The 21,171-nt window shown below is 38.1% G+C and overlaps 1 protein-coding gene across 3 annotated transcripts in view; it reads right to left on the bottom strand.

Annotated features, from left to right (window-relative positions):
* Positions 1–282: 282 nt before the first annotated feature.
* LOC140778612 (uncharacterized) overlaps positions 283–21,171 on the bottom strand; it is a 28,209-nt gene continuing 7,320 nt past the window's right edge. For all 3 annotated transcript variants that reach the window (XM_073123411.1, XM_073123412.1, XM_073123413.1), the window contains 26 exons: positions 20,808–21,109; positions 20,023–20,237; positions 19,826–19,890; positions 18,611–19,749; positions 17,611–17,708; positions 17,340–17,525; positions 16,933–17,113; positions 16,654–16,848; positions 16,535–16,578; positions 16,344–16,400; positions 16,098–16,194; positions 15,816–15,988; positions 15,467–15,680; positions 15,064–15,189; positions 14,881–14,970; positions 12,955–13,071; positions 12,787–12,867; positions 12,577–12,684; positions 10,553–10,722; positions 10,278–10,356; positions 10,116–10,190; positions 8,107–8,204; positions 7,892–7,999; positions 7,742–7,799; positions 7,402–7,611; positions 283–7,317 (listed from right to left, as the gene is read on the bottom strand). In XM_073123411.1, coding sequence (XP_072979512.1) covers positions 793–7,317; positions 7,402–7,611; positions 7,742–7,799; positions 7,892–7,999; positions 8,107–8,204; positions 10,116–10,190; positions 10,278–10,356; positions 10,553–10,722; positions 12,577–12,684; positions 12,787–12,867; positions 12,955–13,071; positions 14,881–14,970; positions 15,064–15,189; positions 15,467–15,680; positions 15,816–15,988; positions 16,098–16,194; positions 16,344–16,400; positions 16,535–16,578; positions 16,654–16,848; positions 16,933–17,113; positions 17,340–17,525; positions 17,611–17,708; positions 18,611–19,749; positions 19,826–19,890; positions 20,023–20,237; positions 20,808–21,109 — 10,811 coding nt within the window. In that variant the 3' untranslated portion in view covers positions 283–792. The remainder of the gene's footprint in view (positions 7,318–7,401; positions 7,612–7,741; positions 7,800–7,891; positions 8,000–8,106; positions 8,205–10,115; positions 10,191–10,277; positions 10,357–10,552; positions 10,723–12,576; positions 12,685–12,786; positions 12,868–12,954; positions 13,072–14,880; positions 14,971–15,063; positions 15,190–15,466; positions 15,681–15,815; positions 15,989–16,097; positions 16,195–16,343; positions 16,401–16,534; positions 16,579–16,653; positions 16,849–16,932; positions 17,114–17,339; positions 17,526–17,610; positions 17,709–18,610; positions 19,750–19,825; positions 19,891–20,022; positions 20,238–20,807; positions 21,110–21,171) is intronic.

Genomic DNA, 21,171 nt, shown 5'->3' on the forward strand with positions numbered 1-21,171 from the left:
ATAAAGGATCCTCCATCCCTTGTAGCCGTATTAATGCTATCGTAGTCAATTATTGGCAGCCAAGTATCGAGCACACTGCCATTGTAAGGAATGATATATTGTTATTAATAACATTATCCTTTTTTCTCTAATATTCCTAGAAAGTATGAAATGGCATAATATATATATATATATATATATATATATATATATATATTATATGTATATATTGAAACTTATGGTATATACACTGGATATATCCTAAAATATGACACAACATTAACATTCAAGCTACGTTGAAAATTAAAGACTTGGGACCACTACTCACACTACATACATATTTAGTTTAAAACCTCAGAGGTATAAACGTCAGACGAGTCCCTTGGTTCTTGGACTAAAGACTTTGATCCTGGAATGTTAAAAATCAAACAAATTGGGCAGGCAATCTATTTCTTTAACTAACACTGCACCAAGAAAGAGCTAAGCTTTAAGAATTAACAGCAAGAGTGCGTTCCATATATAACTTGCAATAACACAAGTTACTACATTACACTGTACATTTCCATTGTCCTCACAATCTTCAATCCCAATTTGCACCTCAGGGAGGAAGATGACCATCGCGGGTTAAGATCACCAACCAATTCCTTCACTATTTCATAAACTGAAATCAAATCCAAAATGGATATATCCACTGTACTCAGGCAATTCAACAGCCTGCAAATTGTTATCAAAATGGATGGCACTTTTGATTTTCATAGCTATCCGCTGCAGCTCTCATTTGAATAGATTAGCTCAGTAGTTTCCCTTTCAATATCACACAGAGTTTTCCTTGGCATCAGGACTGACCAAGTTTGTTTCGGTTGGGCCTTGGTCTGACTGGATGGATGAGACAGAAACAGATGCAGCTGGTGTGCAACCTGCATGCTCCCCACTGCCATCAGTCTCCACCAAATTTGTCTCAATAGGATCTTTGTCAGATTGGTTCGGTGAGTTAGAAGTGCATGCTGCAGTGGTTCTGCACGGAAGTTCCCCAGTACCAACAATCTCCTTGCTACTGATACTATGCAGATCCATAGCTTGCTGGGAAGAAATTTCTTTTGGTGGATCGTCACTTTGACTGCCACTATCATCCATTACAGAAGGATTGTCATCTTTACCTTCAGGAACCTCATTTGCCTGATTATCGATATAAGATAGACCTCTGATACAAGAACTATCAATACAGTCACCATCTTTACCTTCAAAATCCTCCTTTTCCTGATGAGAGATATCAATTTTTGAAGCACAACAGAGAGGAGATGGATCTTCAATATGACTTGTACCAGTGGGGTCACCAAAAACCTTTAAATTATCATCAGATGAATCCCTAACACCATAACACTCTACTTTGGTGCCATTATTTATTTGTTCTGAATTTATAGGTTCATCAAAACCACTGCCTGCACAGCTACTACTCTCAGGTAAGCCTACCTGTGGATCAACTTGGGACGTTTTGGGCTCTGAGACTGACTGCAATTTACTCTCATGACTTTCTAAATTGCTCAAATCATCCTGAAGACTCATAGAAGTTGAGAAGACCTTCTCTTCAGGATCAGCATTTGTCTGATCAAAGATTTCTAAATTTGGACACTCATCAGGAAGAGTTGAAGTGACAGTGCAAACTTTGCCAGTGGTACCATCGTTCTTCGCTAATGCAACACCAAAAGAATGTTCAGAATCATGCAAGTTAGTCTCAGTGTCATTATCCACAATTATTCCCACCTCAATAGAACCATCTCTAGCACCATCAATCTTAAGATCAGGCACATCACTTGACACAGCCCCTTTGTTACTGTTACTATCTGGATCAATATCTACCTGTGCAGAAATTTCTCTAAGTGGAGCATCACCAGGAGCTTGACCTTCACTGGAACTCATCACAGTAGGATGGCCTTCTTTACTTTCAGAATCCTCATTTGACTGCCAAGAGTCTCTATTTAGATCATCATTATGAGGATATGGATCTTCCTTGTGACTTCCACCACTATGATAACCATCTTGGCCTTCAGAATCTTCATTTGCCTGATCAGATATATCTATATTTAAAGCAAAACTATGATGATTTGGAACTTCAGTATGATTTGTATCACTAGAGTCAACACTATTATTCTCTAACTTGGTACCATTATCTGCTGCAGTCTTAGGATCTTGACAAGTACCATCTGAACACCAACTGCTATGAGGTAAGCCAACCTGCGAATCAAGCTGAGAATGTTCAAACCCTGAGACTGATTGCAACAGAAAAGAATCTGATTCACCCAAATTATCTGGATTATTCCTTTCATTCTGAACATTCCTAGAAGTTGAGCAGGTTTCTACTTCAGGGTCTACATTGGAAATCCTTACACATGGAGACTCATCTAGAGGGGCTGAAACATCAGCATGAACAGTCCCAATAGTGCCATCATTCTTGTTTTGTATATCATCAAGTGAATTTTGAGTAGCATTGCAATTTGTTTCGGTGCCATTATCTACAAGAATTCCCACATCAACTTCGCAAGTACAATCTGGATAGCTGATGAGATTAGGTACACCCATCTTCTGATCCATTAGGGGCTGTCCAGGCTCAGGGACAATTGGCATCTCCGAAACATCAGAAGGTTTAACCAAATTGCATTCTGCAGTACTACCAACATCACAAGAACTAGGAGTCAGACATATAGCATCTGATATAATTGCACTTGCATCATCAACGCCAAAATTCTCTTGTTTTTCCTCCGGCACATGTTCAATTTCCTCATCAATAGTTTTGTCAGGTACAGAAGCTGAAGCATGACTTACCAATGCAGAAATATTGTCGATTTTAGCCACATTGATACCATCATCAGTCTCATAATTTGGTCCCATCATCAGAGTGGCATCCAGAGAACTAAGAACTGAAGTACCTTCAGTTGTTTGCTGAACGTCTGGGAGAATATTAATAACTTCTTCAGTTGTTTCCTGAATGATGCTGGCCATATCACCAAATCCAGGTGATTCCTCAGACTCTGTATGACGATTTTCTGAAAAATATTGATTCACTGATGCTTTTTCCTCATTGAAGGATATCACACCCTTCTCAGGAGAACCTACGGGCTTATGAGAACCGGGAGAAGTAGAGGAGCCCATTTCTTCAGAAGTTTGTAAGAGAAAATTCTGCTCACTACTCTGTTTTGATTCTGTGAGACATTGAATGCTTTCAGAACTTTCATGACATGGACCACCAGCATCAACAATTTGGCCCTCTGCTACTTTAATTTCAGAACAGAGCTGAGAGTAGCCTTCAGCTGACTCGATAACTTTATCTTTCTCAACCCCAGATACTAGATCTCCCTGACATCCTTGTGGTGCATTAATACTTTGACCACCAGAGCCATCAGATGGATTCGTCAGATTTGCAATTTGCCTGTCAACTGCCAGAGATTCTGGTTCTTGGTTTGCACCCCTTATGCACAGCTTTTTCTCACCAGTCCCATCGGATGAATTCATCATATTTGCATCTGGCCTGTCAATTGTCAGATATTCTGGTTCTTGAATGCCTTCAGAACTTTCATGAAATGGACCACCAACTTCAGCAATTTGCCCCTTCAAGACTTCAACTCCAGATCTGAGCTGAGGGTAACCTTCATCTGACTTGACAACTTTATCTTTCTCCTCAACTGCCAGGAGATCTCGCTCACATGGTTGAGCTGCATTCATTATGCACAGATTTTGTTCGCCAGTTCTATCGGATGGATTCATCAGATTCGCATCTGACCTGTCAATTGCCAGAGGTTCTTGTTCTTGAATGCTTTCAGACCTTTCATAAGATTGGCCACCAACTGCAACAATCTGCCGCTCTGCGACTTTAACTCCAGAACTGAGCTGAGAGTAACCAGCAGCTGACTCGAAAACTTTATCTTTCTCTTTGATCCCAGATATGGAATCTCCATCACACCCTTGAGCTATGCATGGACTTTGTTCGCCACTTCCATCAGATGGATTCATCAGATTTCCATCTGGCCTGTCAACTGTCAGGGATTCTGGTTCTTCAGTAGACCTGTCAACTGTCAGGGATTCTGGTTCTTCAGTGCTTTCAGAACTTCCATGACATTGACCACCAACTTCAACAATTTGACCCTCCCCGACTCTAACTTCAGAACTGAGCCAAGTGAAACCTTCAGCCGACTTGACAAATTTATCTTTCTCCTCAATCCCAGATACAGGAACTTGGGCTGCATTCGTTAAGCATGGAGTTTGTTCATCAGTTTCATCAATTGGATTCACCACATCTGCATTTGACCTGTCAATTGTCAGAGATTCTGGTTCTTGAATGCTTTCATAATTTGCATGAAATGGAATTTCAACTTCAACAGTTTGCCCCTCGCTGACTTTAACTTCAGAACATTCAGCTGACTTGACAACTTTATCTTTCTCCTCAACCCCAGATACGACATCTCCCTCACACACTTGAGCTGCATTCATTATGCATGGACTTTGTTCCTCTGTTCCATCAGATGGATTCATCAGATTTGCATCTGACCTATCAATTGCTAGGGATTCTGGTTCTAGAATGCTTTCAGAATTTTCATGAGATGGACCACCAACTTCAACAATTTGCCCCTCTGTGACTATAACTTCAGCTGACTCAGTAACTTTATCTTTCTCCTCAAGCCCAGATAGGAGATCTCTGTCACACAATTGAGCTGCATTAATTGTGCACTGACTTTGTCTGCCAGTTCCATCCGATGGATTCCTTAGATTTGCATCTGAGCTATCAATTTCCTGAGATTCTGATTCTTGAATGCTTTCAGAACCTTCATGAGATGGATGACCAACTTCAACAATTTGCCCTTCCACTTCAACTTCAGAACTCAGCTGGGAGTAACCTTCAGCCGACTTGACAACTTTATCTTTCTTCTCAACGCCAGATAGAATATCTCCCACACATGATTGAACTGCATTCATTATGCATGAACTTTGTTTGCCAGTTCCATCGGATGGATTCGTCAGATTTCCATCTGCCCTGCCAATCGCCAGAGATTCTGGTTCTTGAGATAGAACAGTAGACTCCGAGAAGTTGCGCATTGTACTGTCCAGAGATGGTACGTTCTTGGACAATCCATTATGAACATTTACCTCAATATTGATCTTAGCTTCCGCACTACCAGATAACTCAGTATTATTACTTTGAGCAAGAAAAGATTCTGGAACTCTAGAATATACATCGAAAGTGTCATTAGGAACTACAGCAGCTTCTGATTTGGTATGAGATGAACCAATAGAATCTGATAAGTTCATGCTCTGTACCACAGTTTTAGTCAGATTAACATCAATACCCTGTACATCAATTAGGGCAGATTTAATCTCTCCATATTCAGCATGTGCAGGATTATTAACACACACAATAGGATCTCTTTCTTCAGAGGCTGATGTGGTAGACTGCCTTGAGCACAGGTTTGGCGCTTCAGATTGGTCAGATGAAGCACCAATTTGCATTAACGATGTTCCAGATGCGTGGACGGGATCTGATGCAGAAACCATGGCAGACAAAACCTGCTCTGCTTTCATACTATCACCCTGTTGCTTCTCATTCATGGTGAATGCTTTTGCAGTTTTCCCAACTTTATCTGTGTTCTTTAAACCTTCTGCTTGCTTTAACCCTGCAAGTCGTGCACGGCGTTCACAAGCAGCTGTTGCAGAACTGCTCCTTTTCCTAGGTTCACGAGCAGTGGTATTTTTCTTTGTAACTGAAGATCTATGTTCAGGTACTGTTTTGAGTACTTGAGGTACTCCACTACTGTCCTTTCCTGGAGTCCAGTGCATTTGACCAACGGGAGGAGCAGTAACAGGTATTTCGATCTTTTCATTCTTGGATAGCAGATCAGGTGCTTTGTCAAGATCAACACTTCCCTTGTGCTTGATAGGCCCGGCAGCTTCTACTGCCTTAAGGGAACCTATTTCAGTATAAGTAGCTTTGTCAACAGTGGCACTATCTAGAGGACTAGGAATCTGAGCATCAGAAATAGGTACTGAAATTGGTGTGTTTCTAAGGGAAGAATCACCAGGTTTGTCAGTCAAACTCTTCTCAGAGGATTGGGGTTTAATAACCGGTAGCAATTTCTGTCCGCTTTGAAGAGAAAAATCTTCTTTATCAGTTGAAATATTCATCTCACAAGGTTTTCCATCAACATTTTCTTTCTCCATGCTTCTAAGAGAGCTACCACATTGCTTTTCAGCTGGCTTCATCATTTCAATTGGTATAGTGCCTGTACCTGCCATTGTTTTTTTGCTCTTCCGGCGAGTAGTATCAGCTTGTTTTTCAGCTGGCTTATCTGAAGATTCCACATGATGAATCCTTTTTTCTTTCACATCCTGTGCAACGACAGGTATAGCAGGTACACATGGCAAAATTGTTGGAACAGGACCAGCTTGCACTATCCCTGCTTTTGCAGCATCATTAGAATTTGACTGTACCAGGCTTAGAGGATCAGTACTTGCTGTTAGTTTGGTTCCAATAGAAGCTGGTTTAATCTCATTAGCTAAAACCACTTTTCCAATATTCCTTGTATCTGCAACAGGTAAGATGTTCTTAAGTTTATTTGTTGGTGAATTGGGTGCAGCAGAAACTACTTCAACTTTCTGTAATCCCGAAATTGGGTCAATCTTGACTGTCATGGGAGGTATAGTAGGGGCAGCAACAATAGGACTTTCTTGGAGAGATGCAGCAGTCATGGATTTATTTGATGTTGCGTCAGTACCAATAGGAACTCCAGGAATAGTACTAATTTCAGCATCAGCAACTGATGCCACAGATTTCCGCTTTCTGCCTCGCCCTCGTGGTGTTTCACCAGTTTGTCTTTTCTGAGCTTTAGCTTGAACAGGAATGGTGGCGGATGGTGCTGGCAGAGGACCAGTAGATGCAGCAGTTAATTCAGAATGTGTTCCCCAACTAGCATCCTTTGGAGGAGCCTCAACACCAGTACCACAAGAGGAAGAGGAGACATTCTCTCTTTGAGATCCCATATCTTGTTTGCTGCTAATCGAAGCAGCAGCAGATTGTGGAGGAGACACAACTGTTGCTGTCCTCTTTGGCCTACCCCGTCCGCGTTTAGCTGGAGGAGGGGGCTCATTGCATGCTTGTGTTGGCCCTTCAGATATAGGCAAATCAAGTTTTGGTACAGGCAATGGCGGTTCCAAGTTGCCTGCTTTAGTGCCACCTAGATCTTTAGGCATACATGGATCCCTAAGTACTTCTGCAGGTTTGGACAATTCAGGGGAATCCGCCTGACAAAGTTTTTCAAACTCTTCTTCAGTCCATTGTTCTTCGTAAGAACGAACCTGCGGGAGAGGTAAAAACAGCATTGAAACTTGAAAAGTCACAAGGCAACATAACATGAATGAATGTTAAATGCAGGAACCAACCTCACGAGCCCGTTTACCCCTTCCATATTGCTGGGTATCAAGGCCACCAGGATGTTCCCTTTTCCTTTTTATGTCGAGATTGGCTGATTCATATACCATCATAGCTTTGTAGAATGTCTTAAGATCATCCTCTGTTACAAGACGAGAAGGCATCACTAAGGGATCCAACTCATCAGATGAACCTCCCTGAACTAATGCTGTCCATGCTGCCTGAACATATTTGAGAAGACATCCCATAAGTAAAGGATACTATCCAAACTTGAAAGGATAAAAAAACAAAATACAACATCATCATCACAACCAAAAGAAAATGTTCACAAATACAAAAAGAAAGACAAACCATTTCACTTTCTCGCCTTTGTTTGTCAACAGATTCAAAAACGTCAATCTCAGATTCACTACAATCAAGCCAAGAGTACAAGAATTTAGAATCTGAAAAACAAACTAAAAATAATCAGCAAAACTTCTGAAATTAGAAATAGAAGCTTACCTACGAGCAAGGAGATCATTGAGAGCATCATCGTCTAATACAGGAGCTTCTTCTTCTTTCTTACACTCCCTAAGAAGAGATTCAAGATACTCTCTCCGATCTTCAGCACTGCAATTATAAGAAGAAAATGAGGGGCAAAAATGCTTAACCTGCAATGTGTGAATGACCAAAGATTCTGTACTCACAAAGTAAATCATAGAAAGGTAAAATAATACCTTGTATTGTTGTCAAAAAAGCCTGCAGTTATGCTCTGGTTAGCAACACCCAATTTGTGTTCAGCTGCAGCTCTAACTTGTTCTTCTACAGTGCGGACCTTTGTGACAGTAAATAAAATAATAAAGTCAGGAATACAAAATTTTTGATAAGAAATGATTCTCTGTATTGTCATTAAAACTCTTCGATGGCATTTGCATGACACCAGAGCAAATTCGTAGCAAGGCTCTTGGTCAATGTGTATGATAATAAAAAACATTTCTTGTTAACTTACCCCAATACGAACAAATTCATTGCCAACCCAGCATTAGTCTCTTTGAAAGATATTGAAATCAAATGCTTTGACCAACAGAAGGTTGCTTTAGCATTAACACACAAATGAAACATCTTATTCTACGGCCACTTTAAGTTTCAATGGAACAAATATTGTCTGAATTTCACAGCCCGTAAATCACCGACACAAAGAAAAACACTTGTGAATATAAGCTTAAATTTAGTGGTATATGTTTATAGGTTTCTAGCTTTGTGGTCTTGTCTTAGTTTTTATAAAATCGGAAAGTAACTGTCTTGATTTTAATGTAGCAGGCCATGCATTCAGAATAGCTACCTGGTTTGGGATCTAGTAAGTTAGACAAGTGAAAATCTTATCAGAGTCCTAATTGATTCAAACAACTAAAGATGAAATGCAAGTAATCCTGCATTATGTTCAAAATTAGTCCAAATTCAAATTAGCTTAGCATGTGCTTATGAGTCCCAAGATGCCAAATTAGTTAACTTATGGAATAATATAGACCTTCATACTTTAGTAGGGGCAAATTTAAGGATGAGGATAGACTTAAGAATGAGAAGAGGGGCTCGGCCAAGTGTGGCCTGCTTAGCCCTTCCTCTACCTATCTACTATCTATCACTCTAAAGCTTATTTTCTCGGCAGTTTCTTCTCTCGTCAATTTCATCTCCTCTACCAGATATGTCCACTATAGAGTAGTAGCATCTCCTTCTATGTCCTCATCAATCACTTCCACAAATATATGCACCAAGATTTATAAAGCCAGAAAAAAAAAATTATCATGGAACACGCTTTGCATGCCACCACTGGCTAAACTATTTGACCTCATGTTACACCATTATTACCAGAAAGTCAAAAAAGTTACTGACTACATACCCAAGTATAGCATTTCTTGAAAAAAAAAAATCAAACATCAATCTTAGGCAGCCTAAGTTTATACGAGCTTACTTCTATGTCTTTTTCCAATCATTGCTTTAGTTCTTCATGTCTTTCTTCCTGCTTTTCTGCTTACCCACTTTTTTCCAACCCAACAGCATTTTTTGTTCTTCACATTCTTCTTTAGATACCACCTTTCATATATTTTGAAAAATATATCCTAATTTACTCTTCTTTAACAGAATATTTGGACACACTTAACAAACATTTTCAACTATTTGTTCTTAACATATCATTAGAAATTATGTTTTGTCTTGTTTTCTTTGCTTCAGCAATGTCTGTTCCTCACTTTGCAATTTGTGCCCAGGCAGATATCAGTGCCTTGGAGCACCTTGAGTCTTCAGTAGCTTCAGCTCAATTATTATATTAACTGCCAACACCATATTAGATTGGATCTGATTAGGCAAATGGAAATGGGAAGTTGCTTGTTCAACCATTGTCAGTGAACAAGCCATTCTTAGAATACCTTGTCAAGATCTTGCAGTTTCATGCAGCTTAACAATCAGTCTAAGCAACACAGAAAAAACAGAGAGATATGATAGACATGGCAGATCATAATCTTGACAAGCACATTAACCTTGGTTAGTGAAATTGGGTGCATACAGTTCAGAAAGTAAAAAATGATCAACATCAAATTCAAGAAAATATTTTCTTAACTTCTGTTTAGAGTAAGGAAATATCACCAATTGACCTCCATAAGGCTAGTTTATAGTCCCTTTAACTAAATAGGATGCAAATAAATTTATCTTAATTCTTAAGCAGCTACGTGAAGAGTGTATAAGTACTGACCGTCTCTAACCGTAGTACGAGTACATCCTTCTTTTGGCCAATCCTGTGGGCCCTAGCCTGAGCTTGCAGGTCAACCTACATCAACACCAAGGAGAAACTAATGCATGAGAAGTGAGACCCATCAATTATGTACCTGTGGAGGAAATGAACTATTTATATTGCCTGGGGATTCCAGTCAGTGTCAAATATGATGACAGTATCAGCTGCTTGAAGATTTACTCCAACACCTCCAGCTCGAATACTACAAGAAAATTAAAAGGAAATTAACACCTGATTCATTCTCTCTTTTCCTTTTCAGAGAAGACTAAAAAGACGTGCAAAGAGGAGAGAGGTTAGCAGTTAACTTGAATAAAGCATCTTTTAGCCACTTTTCGTGTTGAGCAGAAAGTAAATTGCTTCAGTGAAAATTTTATCAGTATCCGAGTCTAAATGCAAACCTCAGCAGAAATATGAAAGCTTGAGAGTCCGCACGGTTAAATTCCTCAATGAGAGCTCCTCTTTCTTGTCCAGAGGTGTGTCCATCCAAGCGAAGGTACCTGTAATGTTTCCAGCACAGATACTCCTCCATAACATCAAGCAATCTTGTCATCGTGGAGAAAAGTAGAACCTAGTAAACAAAGAATCATATCCACATAATCAGCAACAGAATCTTAAAAAAAAAAATTATCATAAAAGGAAAACAATTTATTGTCAAGCTTACAGAATACAGATTAAGGAGATACAACAAAAATTACACCTGCAAGCACATGTTTGCATCCAACAAAAAGTTAAATGTGAGCTCAAGAATCATTGAGAAAGTCCAGAATAGTGCCCTAGGAAAGTTAACACTAGTTTCAAATTCATGCTTGAGTTATTTTCCAAGTACACAAAATTGAGAGTGAATTAATTATATTGTTGTGCTATGTAAAACCTTTGAAATGCCCATTTTATTAGTTATTTTTAAAAAAAAAATAGCTAAAAAATATCACGTTATCTATTTTAGGCCCTCTAGGGACCATTTTATCCTTATTTTAGAGGAAAGAGAGAATAGTAAAAGGAAGATGGTCATTTGACATTATCCATTAACACCTTAAGGTTAGATACCACATGTTGGCCGACACTTACCGAAAAGTCCACAAATGCGAATAGACTTATAAGGGCTTTATTGCAATCATAGAGGGTCTCCTTAAGGCCACTCACCGGAGTCTTAGGAAGAGGGCAGCAATCTCATGAAATGGATCGTGAATTAAGCACAATCCACTTTGAGTTAATCATTAGATCCATTTAGTCGGATCTCTCCTTATAAATACCCACTGAAGTGAGCAGATCGTATATTTCACAATCTGTTTCCAATTCTTCTTCAGCAAAATAGATCGTCATCTTCTCCGGTTTGGGGCACGCCAGCACACGACAAAGCAAGAGATTCCGATGACGCCAATGGAATTGAATAGGTAAGGCAAGTAATTTCCTTCTTCATCCCCTCTTTCTTTCTTTTTTTTCTATTTTACCTTATCTTACCATTGTCCATGCTGACTCACTGTATGGCACCATGTAGCACATATCGTGCCGACCGAAGGCTTGCACAACACATATCAACGACAAGGCAATTCTTGTTGAGGGGATCAAAGTGTCACAAAAAATTAAGGAAAGACCTCTGTGTGAAAATGGGCTATAATTCAGGGGGGCCTATGCATAATTAATCCTTTAAAAAATTAATTCAAAACTATATATTCAGACTTCTGAGTAGATCACCACTATCGTAGAAGACCCAACAATATAAAAATTAAATAGAGGTCAGAAATGGAGTAGGAGAGTGCATATGAGAGTACAAAAATAAAATGGGATATGATGTTCAATCTTCCAGAGTCAACAAGTTAAAACTAGCCCAAGTTGATGTGCATCTATGTCAATAAGAATTCATTCAAAGGCAGAATCCTTGCCTTATTCTCCTTATGATCTTTTTCTTAGTACTCTTTATAAAAGATGGTACCTTACAGTTCTCTATAAATCAATACGACGCACTTTGCAAATTTGACCAATATTTTGGTTCCGATTACACCTTCAAATTTCAAAAAACAAAAATCACATAAAGAGAATTTTAAAAGGTTTCCCATTGACATTTTTATATTTCACAAGAAAATTGATAATTCACACTACGTTTTCACATTCAAATCCTCTTCAACTACACATGCATACAAACAGATCCCTTTCCTTTCTTTTTTGATAAAAGATCCTTTCCTTTTACTATGACACTAACCAACCCAAATAATCAAAAGCAGTGTATAAGAGGCTACAAGCTGCTGCGGAAGTAATACATCAAAAGAGAACAAGCAAAATAGCTCAGACCAAAAGTATAAACCAGTTATGCCACCTTTATCCTAATAGACAGTCACAATAAGCTCAATGGCACCCTGGGAATAGGATTTAGAATGTCCAAGTTCACAATAAGACTTGCTATATATATAGGTGAAATTTGACATACCCGATGACCAGTTGCCTTGAGCTTAGGAAGCAGCCTGTCCAACATTTCAAGCTTTCCACAGAGTCTCACTAGTGTTGGCAGATAATGCTTAGGTAATAAACTATCAACCTGACAAATAGCAATTACAATGAATATGTTATGAAAAATGTAGTTGAACTAGGAAGTGCAATAGGACCAAAACTCAGTGAAAATTTAAGCAAAGTTTCATGCCTCCTCAGCATGAAGTTGGCTGAGATAAGGGTGGTTGCAGATATTACGCAATTCCATCACAGTGTTGTGTATAGTACGACCCTGTTGAGCAGCATGCAAGTACTTAGTATGGTTAAGAAGCAAACAAAGAAATAGTAGCACATGCAGTCATCACATATTAAAAAGCACCTTTGTATTTCCAATAGAACCAAGATTTTCCTCGACCCTTTTCATGAGAAGTTTCTGATAAGCAGAAGCCTCACATCTTACAAGCCTTTCAATTTTCTCTGGCAATTCATTTTCAACCTGAAAACAAAGAAGATGACAAATAGCAAAGTAGAGCACAAGAGTTGGACAACTCTAAATGTAGATTTAGAAACCCAAACAAAATATTGAACTATCAGCAAATTGTACAGGTAATATCAATATTAAATTCATTAAATTATTCATAAATACACTTCCTGAAGTCAACATTCATAAATCTTACAATAGTAATGTTTCCAATGATTAAGTCAATGTTCATGCCATGTCAGCATCTCGCTATCATGAGATTTGCAGAATAAGAAGGGAGAAAGTTACACACAAAGTAGAAGCACGGACATAAACATAAGAAACGGATATAACACGTTACGGACACGGGGATACAACAAATCTTGAAAAAATAAAACACGACATTTAGAACACAACAAAATAAATAAATAAAAGCATTATATTTATTTATTGATGTGTTTAAATAAAAAAATTTCTATCTTAATATAAATAGATAGACATGCATAAATTATTCATGAAAAAAACAAAATGTACACAATACTACAAAGATTTAATGATAGTAATACTAATACATGACAATACAATTCAATATTATGAGAATAAATAACTAACTACCTTTACTTAACTACATTGGATAGAATTGGTGAATCTGTGTTTTTTGCACTAATTTGCATTAATATTAATTTTCTCATAAGCACTAACTTGTGACTGATGCATTACATTTCTGCAGCATATGTAGAAAATTTCTGCAATAGATAATTTATATTATAAATTTTTGTAGCATGTGATAAATTTTATGCCCAAAAGGCCAAAACGTGTCCCAAGATTGTAGCATCTAATTTATTCTATATTACTTTAAAATTTAAATATCATAATTCTTAGACGTGCCTGACACGTCCAACGAGTATTCGGTGAGTGTCAAGATCTGGTAAGTGTCAGGACATAGAAAAAACATTGTATTTGAAGTGTTCATGCACACACACACACAACATGATATTTGAAGTGTTCATGTTTCACACACACACACACAGATGCAATTTTATCGATGTCATATGTCACCGTGCTCTATCAAGCTGCCACGTTTTCTACTAGGAGTTTCAACAAGCCTTAAAGATGGGAGAAGACTACTTAAAGCGAACTGTCTTGCAATGCATTTGTATTTCTGAATAGATTGCAATACATAAAAGACAATCTATCTTCTTTAAGTCAAAGATCTTTAAAAAAAAAGGTACTATCTACCAACGATGGCCGTGTCATAGGCAAACCGTGCCGACTACCGACCATGCCATAAAAGAAGAGAAAAAAAAAAGAGATAACTAACTTCGCCTTTGTCGTCACTGATCACCAGATCCGCAACTTAAGTTTTAACTGATAATCTCTCTCTCTCTCTCTCCCTCCCTCCCTCCCTCTCTCTCTCTCTCTCTCTCGCTCTCTCTCTCTCGGGCTAGGGCACCCGACATGCTCGGGCGATCGGCAACGGGTAGCTCGACAACGAGGTCGACGGCGAGCGGTGGAACTATTAGGAGGGGTGCCGTGCGGCACCCCTCATGCCATGTGCCGGTATGCCGCCAGCACAGCCATTCATGATATCTACGTGAATTTATAACTATCAGAAATCCATATGGAGTTGCAACAAGAATATACAATGTAGGCAACAAAAGCAAACTATACTCTCTCATGGTCACATCATTGCAATTTAAAATTATTCAAGGACACAATTCACAGCATGAACAAATGCTATGCTGTAAAAAATTAAGGAATATTAAGTAAAAGAAAAGCAGCTCCAAGAACAGAATTAAACAGCAATAAGATCAAGGTATATGCACAAGGAAGACAATCTCAGACCTTATGTTTCAGCCTACGAAGTACAAAAGGCCGAAGAACTTGGTGGAGACGGTTTATTATTAGCAGATTTTCCTCCTCAGAAAGTAAAGCCTACAAAAACAAACTCAGTAAAAAACCTTGGTGATATGAATACTTACAAAAAGTATTATAACTATTGTGTTGTAAATAAAGAAGGAAGCTTACTTGATCAGGTGAATTATCTCCATTGCTCTCAAATGGTTTATTAAACCATTGAGAGAAATCCTCTGATGAATTGAAAATATTAGGTAACAAAAAATTTAATAGTGCCCACAGCTCCTCGAGATTGTTCTACACAGAAATTTTGGTAGTAGTATCAGTAAAGATATGGATTATGGCAGAAGTTTGTGTACCAATTGAAAAGGTCCAATAATAATTAAGGAAAATCCCACAACAGCTCAATGGATAGATATGATGAACAGCAAAAGGAACAAAAGATATTAACATAGACGAGTACTGATGCAGTGGATAATCAAAAGATTTAACGCAATTGATAACAAGATACAGCATCTAGGCAAACAATTTATAATTCAATATGAAGATGATGTAAAAAGGAAAGCACAACAACCTGTAGGGGTGTCCCTGTCAGCAACAAACGATGAGAACTCCGATAATGCTTCAAGTCTGCATTTAGTTTACAGGATGCATTCTTTATGCGGTGACCTTCATCAATTATAATATAATGCCAATGAATCTTGCTTAGCTTTGGCCTATCATGCTTGTTCATTAAGTACTCATATGTAGTCAGAAGAACATTGAACTTTTGATGAATAATCATCTCCCTGCACAAGGAAAAAAAAAAGGTCAAACTCATTTCTTCATGAACTAATTAACAAGCTCTATCTTCGAACTAATTAACAAGCTCATCTTCGTGAACTATTAACTGCAAAACGACAATCAAAATAATGAGCTTTTACTTGAATAACCGGCGCCTCTCTTCTGGAGGACCAGCATAAGCAATTTTGTTTATACTAGGCGCCCAAAAGTTAAGTTCAGATGCCCATCCAGGAAGGACAGAGGATGGAACTACGACCAGAAATGGCCCCCTATCATTCTTTGCTTCCATAAGATAGCAGATTAAAGCAATAACCTGTCAAGGAAATAAGCTCGTTACTATCTTCCTGGATAATCAGGATTGTCAGATATAACATCTAAATTTGATAAAAGGAAAGAAATAATAAAATTGCTATAGGACATACTTGAACAGTTTTACCAAGACCCATTTCATCTGCAAGAATCCCGTTCAAGTGGTTATTGTACAATGAAACCAACCAACGTAAACCGTTCATCTGGTACCTATAATCAAAAAAAAAAAAAATCACATGACTAGTAGAGTTTCATGAAACAAACTAAGCTTATATAGAAAAATGAAAAGAGAAAAGTCTGACAGGCATATCAAATGACAAAAAAGGGGCGAGTAAAACAAGGGAGATAAATCTACTCACTCTCTCAATTTTCCACCCTGAAGATAAGTTGGCTGCTCATTTATGGTCTCCTTTACACTGAATAACACAGGACACATAACTGTAATACTTACCAAATATGTGATGAAAAAAGTAGACAAATGCATCGAAATATAAATTTGCATTAATAAGTTAGCTATTCAAAGACACTTTTTGTCTTTGTACGGTTGTACCTATGGGCCAGCTTGTAATACTTCTCATTGCTTTCAAGATAATGCTGCAGCAGACCAAGGCAAGAAATGATCAGATGGACAAAAGTAAGATATCAATGAAGTAGGCAGAACACACATACCTGAGCCTGGTCACTTTCATCTTCATCATCATTTGTGACCTCATTCTTCTCAATGACATGAACTGCTCGACTCTCATCCATTTCCATCTCGAACCGTCTCGGCATTGCCTTAGCATCCTGCAACTTGGAACCTAGTTTCTGAAGATACTTCTCAGTCTCCTTGAGAAGTTGCTTTACACGATCAGATTTTGCATCCTACATGGCAACATTTTGATCAACAACAATAATTATGCTGATCAAAATTCAAGAGAATCTCCAAAGCTGGAACGCAGCAATAACCTGAACCATTCTAAGATATCCTTCCACATCATTGTTCTTCAGTAGGTTAATCTTCTCTCTCTGGATCCTGTCAATCTTCTCTCGATGTATCCGCTCCTTCCTTTTATGGAACTCCCTCACATATCTATTGAAACCCTTCCAGCGCTCTCTCTTGACTTTGAAGCAGTCCTCCAATTTCTCTCTGAAAATTACATGCACAAGGCATTGACGAATAACAAAACCATAGCACACAAAATGAGGATTTAGACTTTAAAACAACTACAACTGTCAACAATTCAACTTCAAGAAATAATTGAATCGCACAGAATATAAAATTCCTAAAATGTGATACTTCAGTATGCTAAAAGAGATCATATAACGCAAAAGAGGAAGTCATTCTTGAATAGTAAATGCACAATGGCTCACACCTGTGGATTTCAACTTCAGCAAAGAATTCCTTCTGCCTCTCACGAATTCGCTTCTGCCTTTCTTCCTTCATTTTCTGTTCAAACTTTTCTAGCTGCTTCACTCGTCTTCCATGTCGATGTTTCTTGATGGATTTCAAATGCTCCATATTAGATGTGACAGGTTTGAAGAAGTCATTAAGAAACTCACTGCCCAACACAAGTAAATTACTTAAGTTATGTCCAGATAAACAAATCTAGAAGAATCTCAAAAACACCAACACAAATCACAAACCCGCGAAGACGACGCTGAAGTTGCAGAAGTTGAAGTTTCTTCAATTCGATGACACTTTTTGTCTTTGCAGAAATATCTTCTGATGAACTTACATTTCTCTGATCAAGACAGATTCGTTAGCAAAATACAAACTTAGAAGGAAAAAAAGATTCCTTCTACAGGTGAATTCAGATCAATGTACATCATAATTTACAAACTTAAGAAAACAGAACTGAACTAAAAGTGAATAGAGACTGCATAAAAAGCACATATAGGACAAAAGTAAGAAAAATGAACACCTGAAAGCTAAAATTCAGTACAATATGAGAAACTATTAGCACACTGTAATATAACATCTACTAGTAGTCTGACATAACATTATTTGCATGAACTAGCAAAACAATTTAAGCATTGTTTTAAATCAAAGTGCATTTATGCAACAAAGCAAAGATCATCTGTGACAAAGATATGTAGGCGAATACATAACATCTCAAAATAAGACAATCAATTTTGCAGCATCTTACTGGGGGAAAGAATAGTATTCAAAGAAAATAGATACTTCTTTTAAGATTGAATAGTACATCTTCCACTTGTAAGCTGCAAAAGATATGGAGAAAACAAAAAATAGGTGGATACTCCCCTCATTCAGAGGAAAATGAAGATGAAAATTTTATTCTTAGAAAAGCAAAGTAAAGAGTGAAAAAATTGAAAAAACTTTTTATCATCAACTGAGTTACTACTTATATATTTACTAGGAAAAGATGTTGTGACTGCAGCACTAGTATGAGCTGTGGTATGTATGTTGAAATTTCAGTAGTCAATGTCTCTCAGGGTACATTTACTTCAGATCCTGTAGCTCTACTTCTGAACTAATATATTACTTTCTATATATAATAGCAAAACTTACTACCATTAATAGACACATAAGAAAAGATTGTATTAATCGCAAAAACATTTTCCAAATCATAAATCAAATCAATCAAGCATCCAGAAAGCAAGATCTTTATAGCTAGAAGAATACCCTTAAATTGTCAATGCGTGCTGCAATTCTATCCTGTGTCTTCCTCTGCTTCAATACCCACTTTTGTTCTTCAAGGAGTTTCCTCTTTTGATGGTCCATGATCCATTTCTCAGAGGTGGTGTACTTCGGAGGAGATTCAGGCATATCATTTAGTGGCAATATGTTTCCATCTTCTTGATCACGACAATCATCGAACGCTATATCCACCTCCCCCTGTCCACCTACAATATCACCCGCCATAGTTTTGAATGCATCAGAAGTGCACTGCTTTTGGACAACAGAATCCCTTGGTTCCTTCAAATCACTACTTCCAGCATAAACATTAGCCATGCCACAAGAGATAACTGACTGTGAAGCTGCAGGTAGCTTCCCTCTAGGACCAATAGGGGTGAAGAACTTGTCAACAACCATTGAAGCGGTCCTCATATGACTGAAATATTCACCGTCATTCCCTATATTCTGTGGAGACTGCTCTTTTGCTGATATAGGAGTGCAGTGTCTATCTACTGGCATGCTAGCATCGGATATTGGAGAATCTTGCTTGAGTAAGTTTCCTGAACTACTGCTTCCACAGTTTAGGTGAGATAGACCAAAGGAAGTGGGGCGCTGAAGCATGGCAGTTGCTATTAATTCTTCTGAAGCATCGACACGAACATTGGCCCTTGTTCCCTCGAGCTTCAGAGGTTGCTTACTTACACCCAAAACAGGCATGACTTGCCCCGATCTAGTAGTTTGCAGATTGATATTTTCTAAACTTTCCTTACCACAATGACTGTCAGAGGCGCTTCCTCCAGCATTTATCAGACAGTCTGCCTCCTGCGGCATGACTGATACTGCACATGATTCTGAAGTTTCACTACCAATCTTCTGTTTAACAACTTGTGACTGGTTATTTTCCCCTTCCACCATTGATTTGTCTAAATTTGAGCATCTACTCTTTTTCTTTTTTGTGCTTTCAGTGTCCTTTGATGAGGAGTCAGTCTCTACTAAACTTCCAGTAGATGAAGAAGGCAGTCTAGAAACATCATTTGGCCTACCAAAAATGCCAGAATTTTCATGACTGTTATGAGGTTCATTAGTAGAAGTATCTGTTCCTCTGCCCACACTGCATCCTCTCTGAACCCCATCTGCACTACCACCTAAATATTAAAACAAGTCAATAAAGGGGAAAATGACAAGTACAGGCAACAGAAAGAGATGAGAAGACATGCTAACCTTCCTTGAAGTAGTTGCCACCAAGTGCAATTTCAAGATGCAATTTCCTCGGGATCAAATTGTTTCTGCATGTGAGGGTGAACATAGTTTAAAAAAAAAAAATTGATATACAGAGAGCATGTCAGCTTATTAGAGATGGTGATATAAAAACAGTAAAACTCAATACATGTGAGATGGACAATGCGTCATGTTCAAACCTAAATGCAAGAAATACAAGGCATTGTGCTCTAAGCTGTTTCAGTTGCTGTTCCTTGAATGGAAGATTTGAAGAAGCAGATGCCTGAGAAATCAGGCCTGTTCCGAATTTTTTATTTGGTTGACCAGATAATTTGGCCTCTTGAATACTTTGATACATCGTCTCAGCTTTCAATGGGATATTAACCTTATTTTGTCTTTCTTGAATGGCTCCTCCCTGTATATTTCACATAGATAATCAGAGACGAAGAAATACAAACAAATTATAGAAGTTGAGGAAGCAACAAATGTAGAAGGTTGCAACAAATGTAAAAGTCTGACAGTCAGTTCAGCATAAGTTTTAAAGTTTCCGAGTTTTGATGAAAATAATTGAACACGTTACTGCTACTACATGAAAATTCTCTTTTAAATTCAGACAATCAGACACATGTTTAAAAAAAAATATTTTGCCTAACAACTAATCAAATCAAAACAAAACAATATAGGCATTCATACATATAACAAGGAGCATTGAACGACCACTGTCCAAAACCAAACACAGAATGAAGTTTGGCAAGGCAAACAGATTTAAGGAGTTCAATTCTCCATTCCCACTAGCATAAATGAATTTACAAGAAACAATACTCCACAAACAATATATTGAAGGTAGCAACAATTAAAGCTTGTGTTGTGAAGTGGTGCATTTTTATGCTTAGCTTGCCATGTAAAGTGCATCTACCTTGCACTAGGATCAATCCAGAGAAAAATTAGCATTTGATGTTTCTACCACTTGGGATAATGAACCAACCTGGGCTTCCAAAATTCTGTCCGAATATTGTGATGCTCCAGATTTCCTTACTTCGGAACCAACAACAGCTTTAGCAGAAATATCCGAGGGAAACTCTATGCTACTATTGGCAGCAATCACATCCTTGCCCTTTTCTGGCAATTGGGAACTTGAAGATGTTTCCAGATTTCTTAGCGAACGGAATTGTGAAGCCACCTCCTGACTCTCATATGAAGAGTAGATAGAATGTGGAGGGCCAGAAAGGTTCATCTTCGCCACAGCAAAAGAGTTGAATGCAGCAGATGGTCTTGTATTTAAATTACCTGCAAAATGTGCATAACAAGAAGTCAACTATAAAATCCTTGCGATATAATTCTTGCAATAA

This window comes from Typha angustifolia, chromosome 15 (genome assembly GCF_048772165.1).
Source record: "Typha angustifolia cultivar Huaian chromosome 15, ASM4877216v1, whole genome shotgun sequence".
Taxonomy (NCBI): domain Eukaryota; kingdom Viridiplantae; phylum Streptophyta; class Magnoliopsida; order Poales; family Typhaceae; genus Typha; species Typha angustifolia.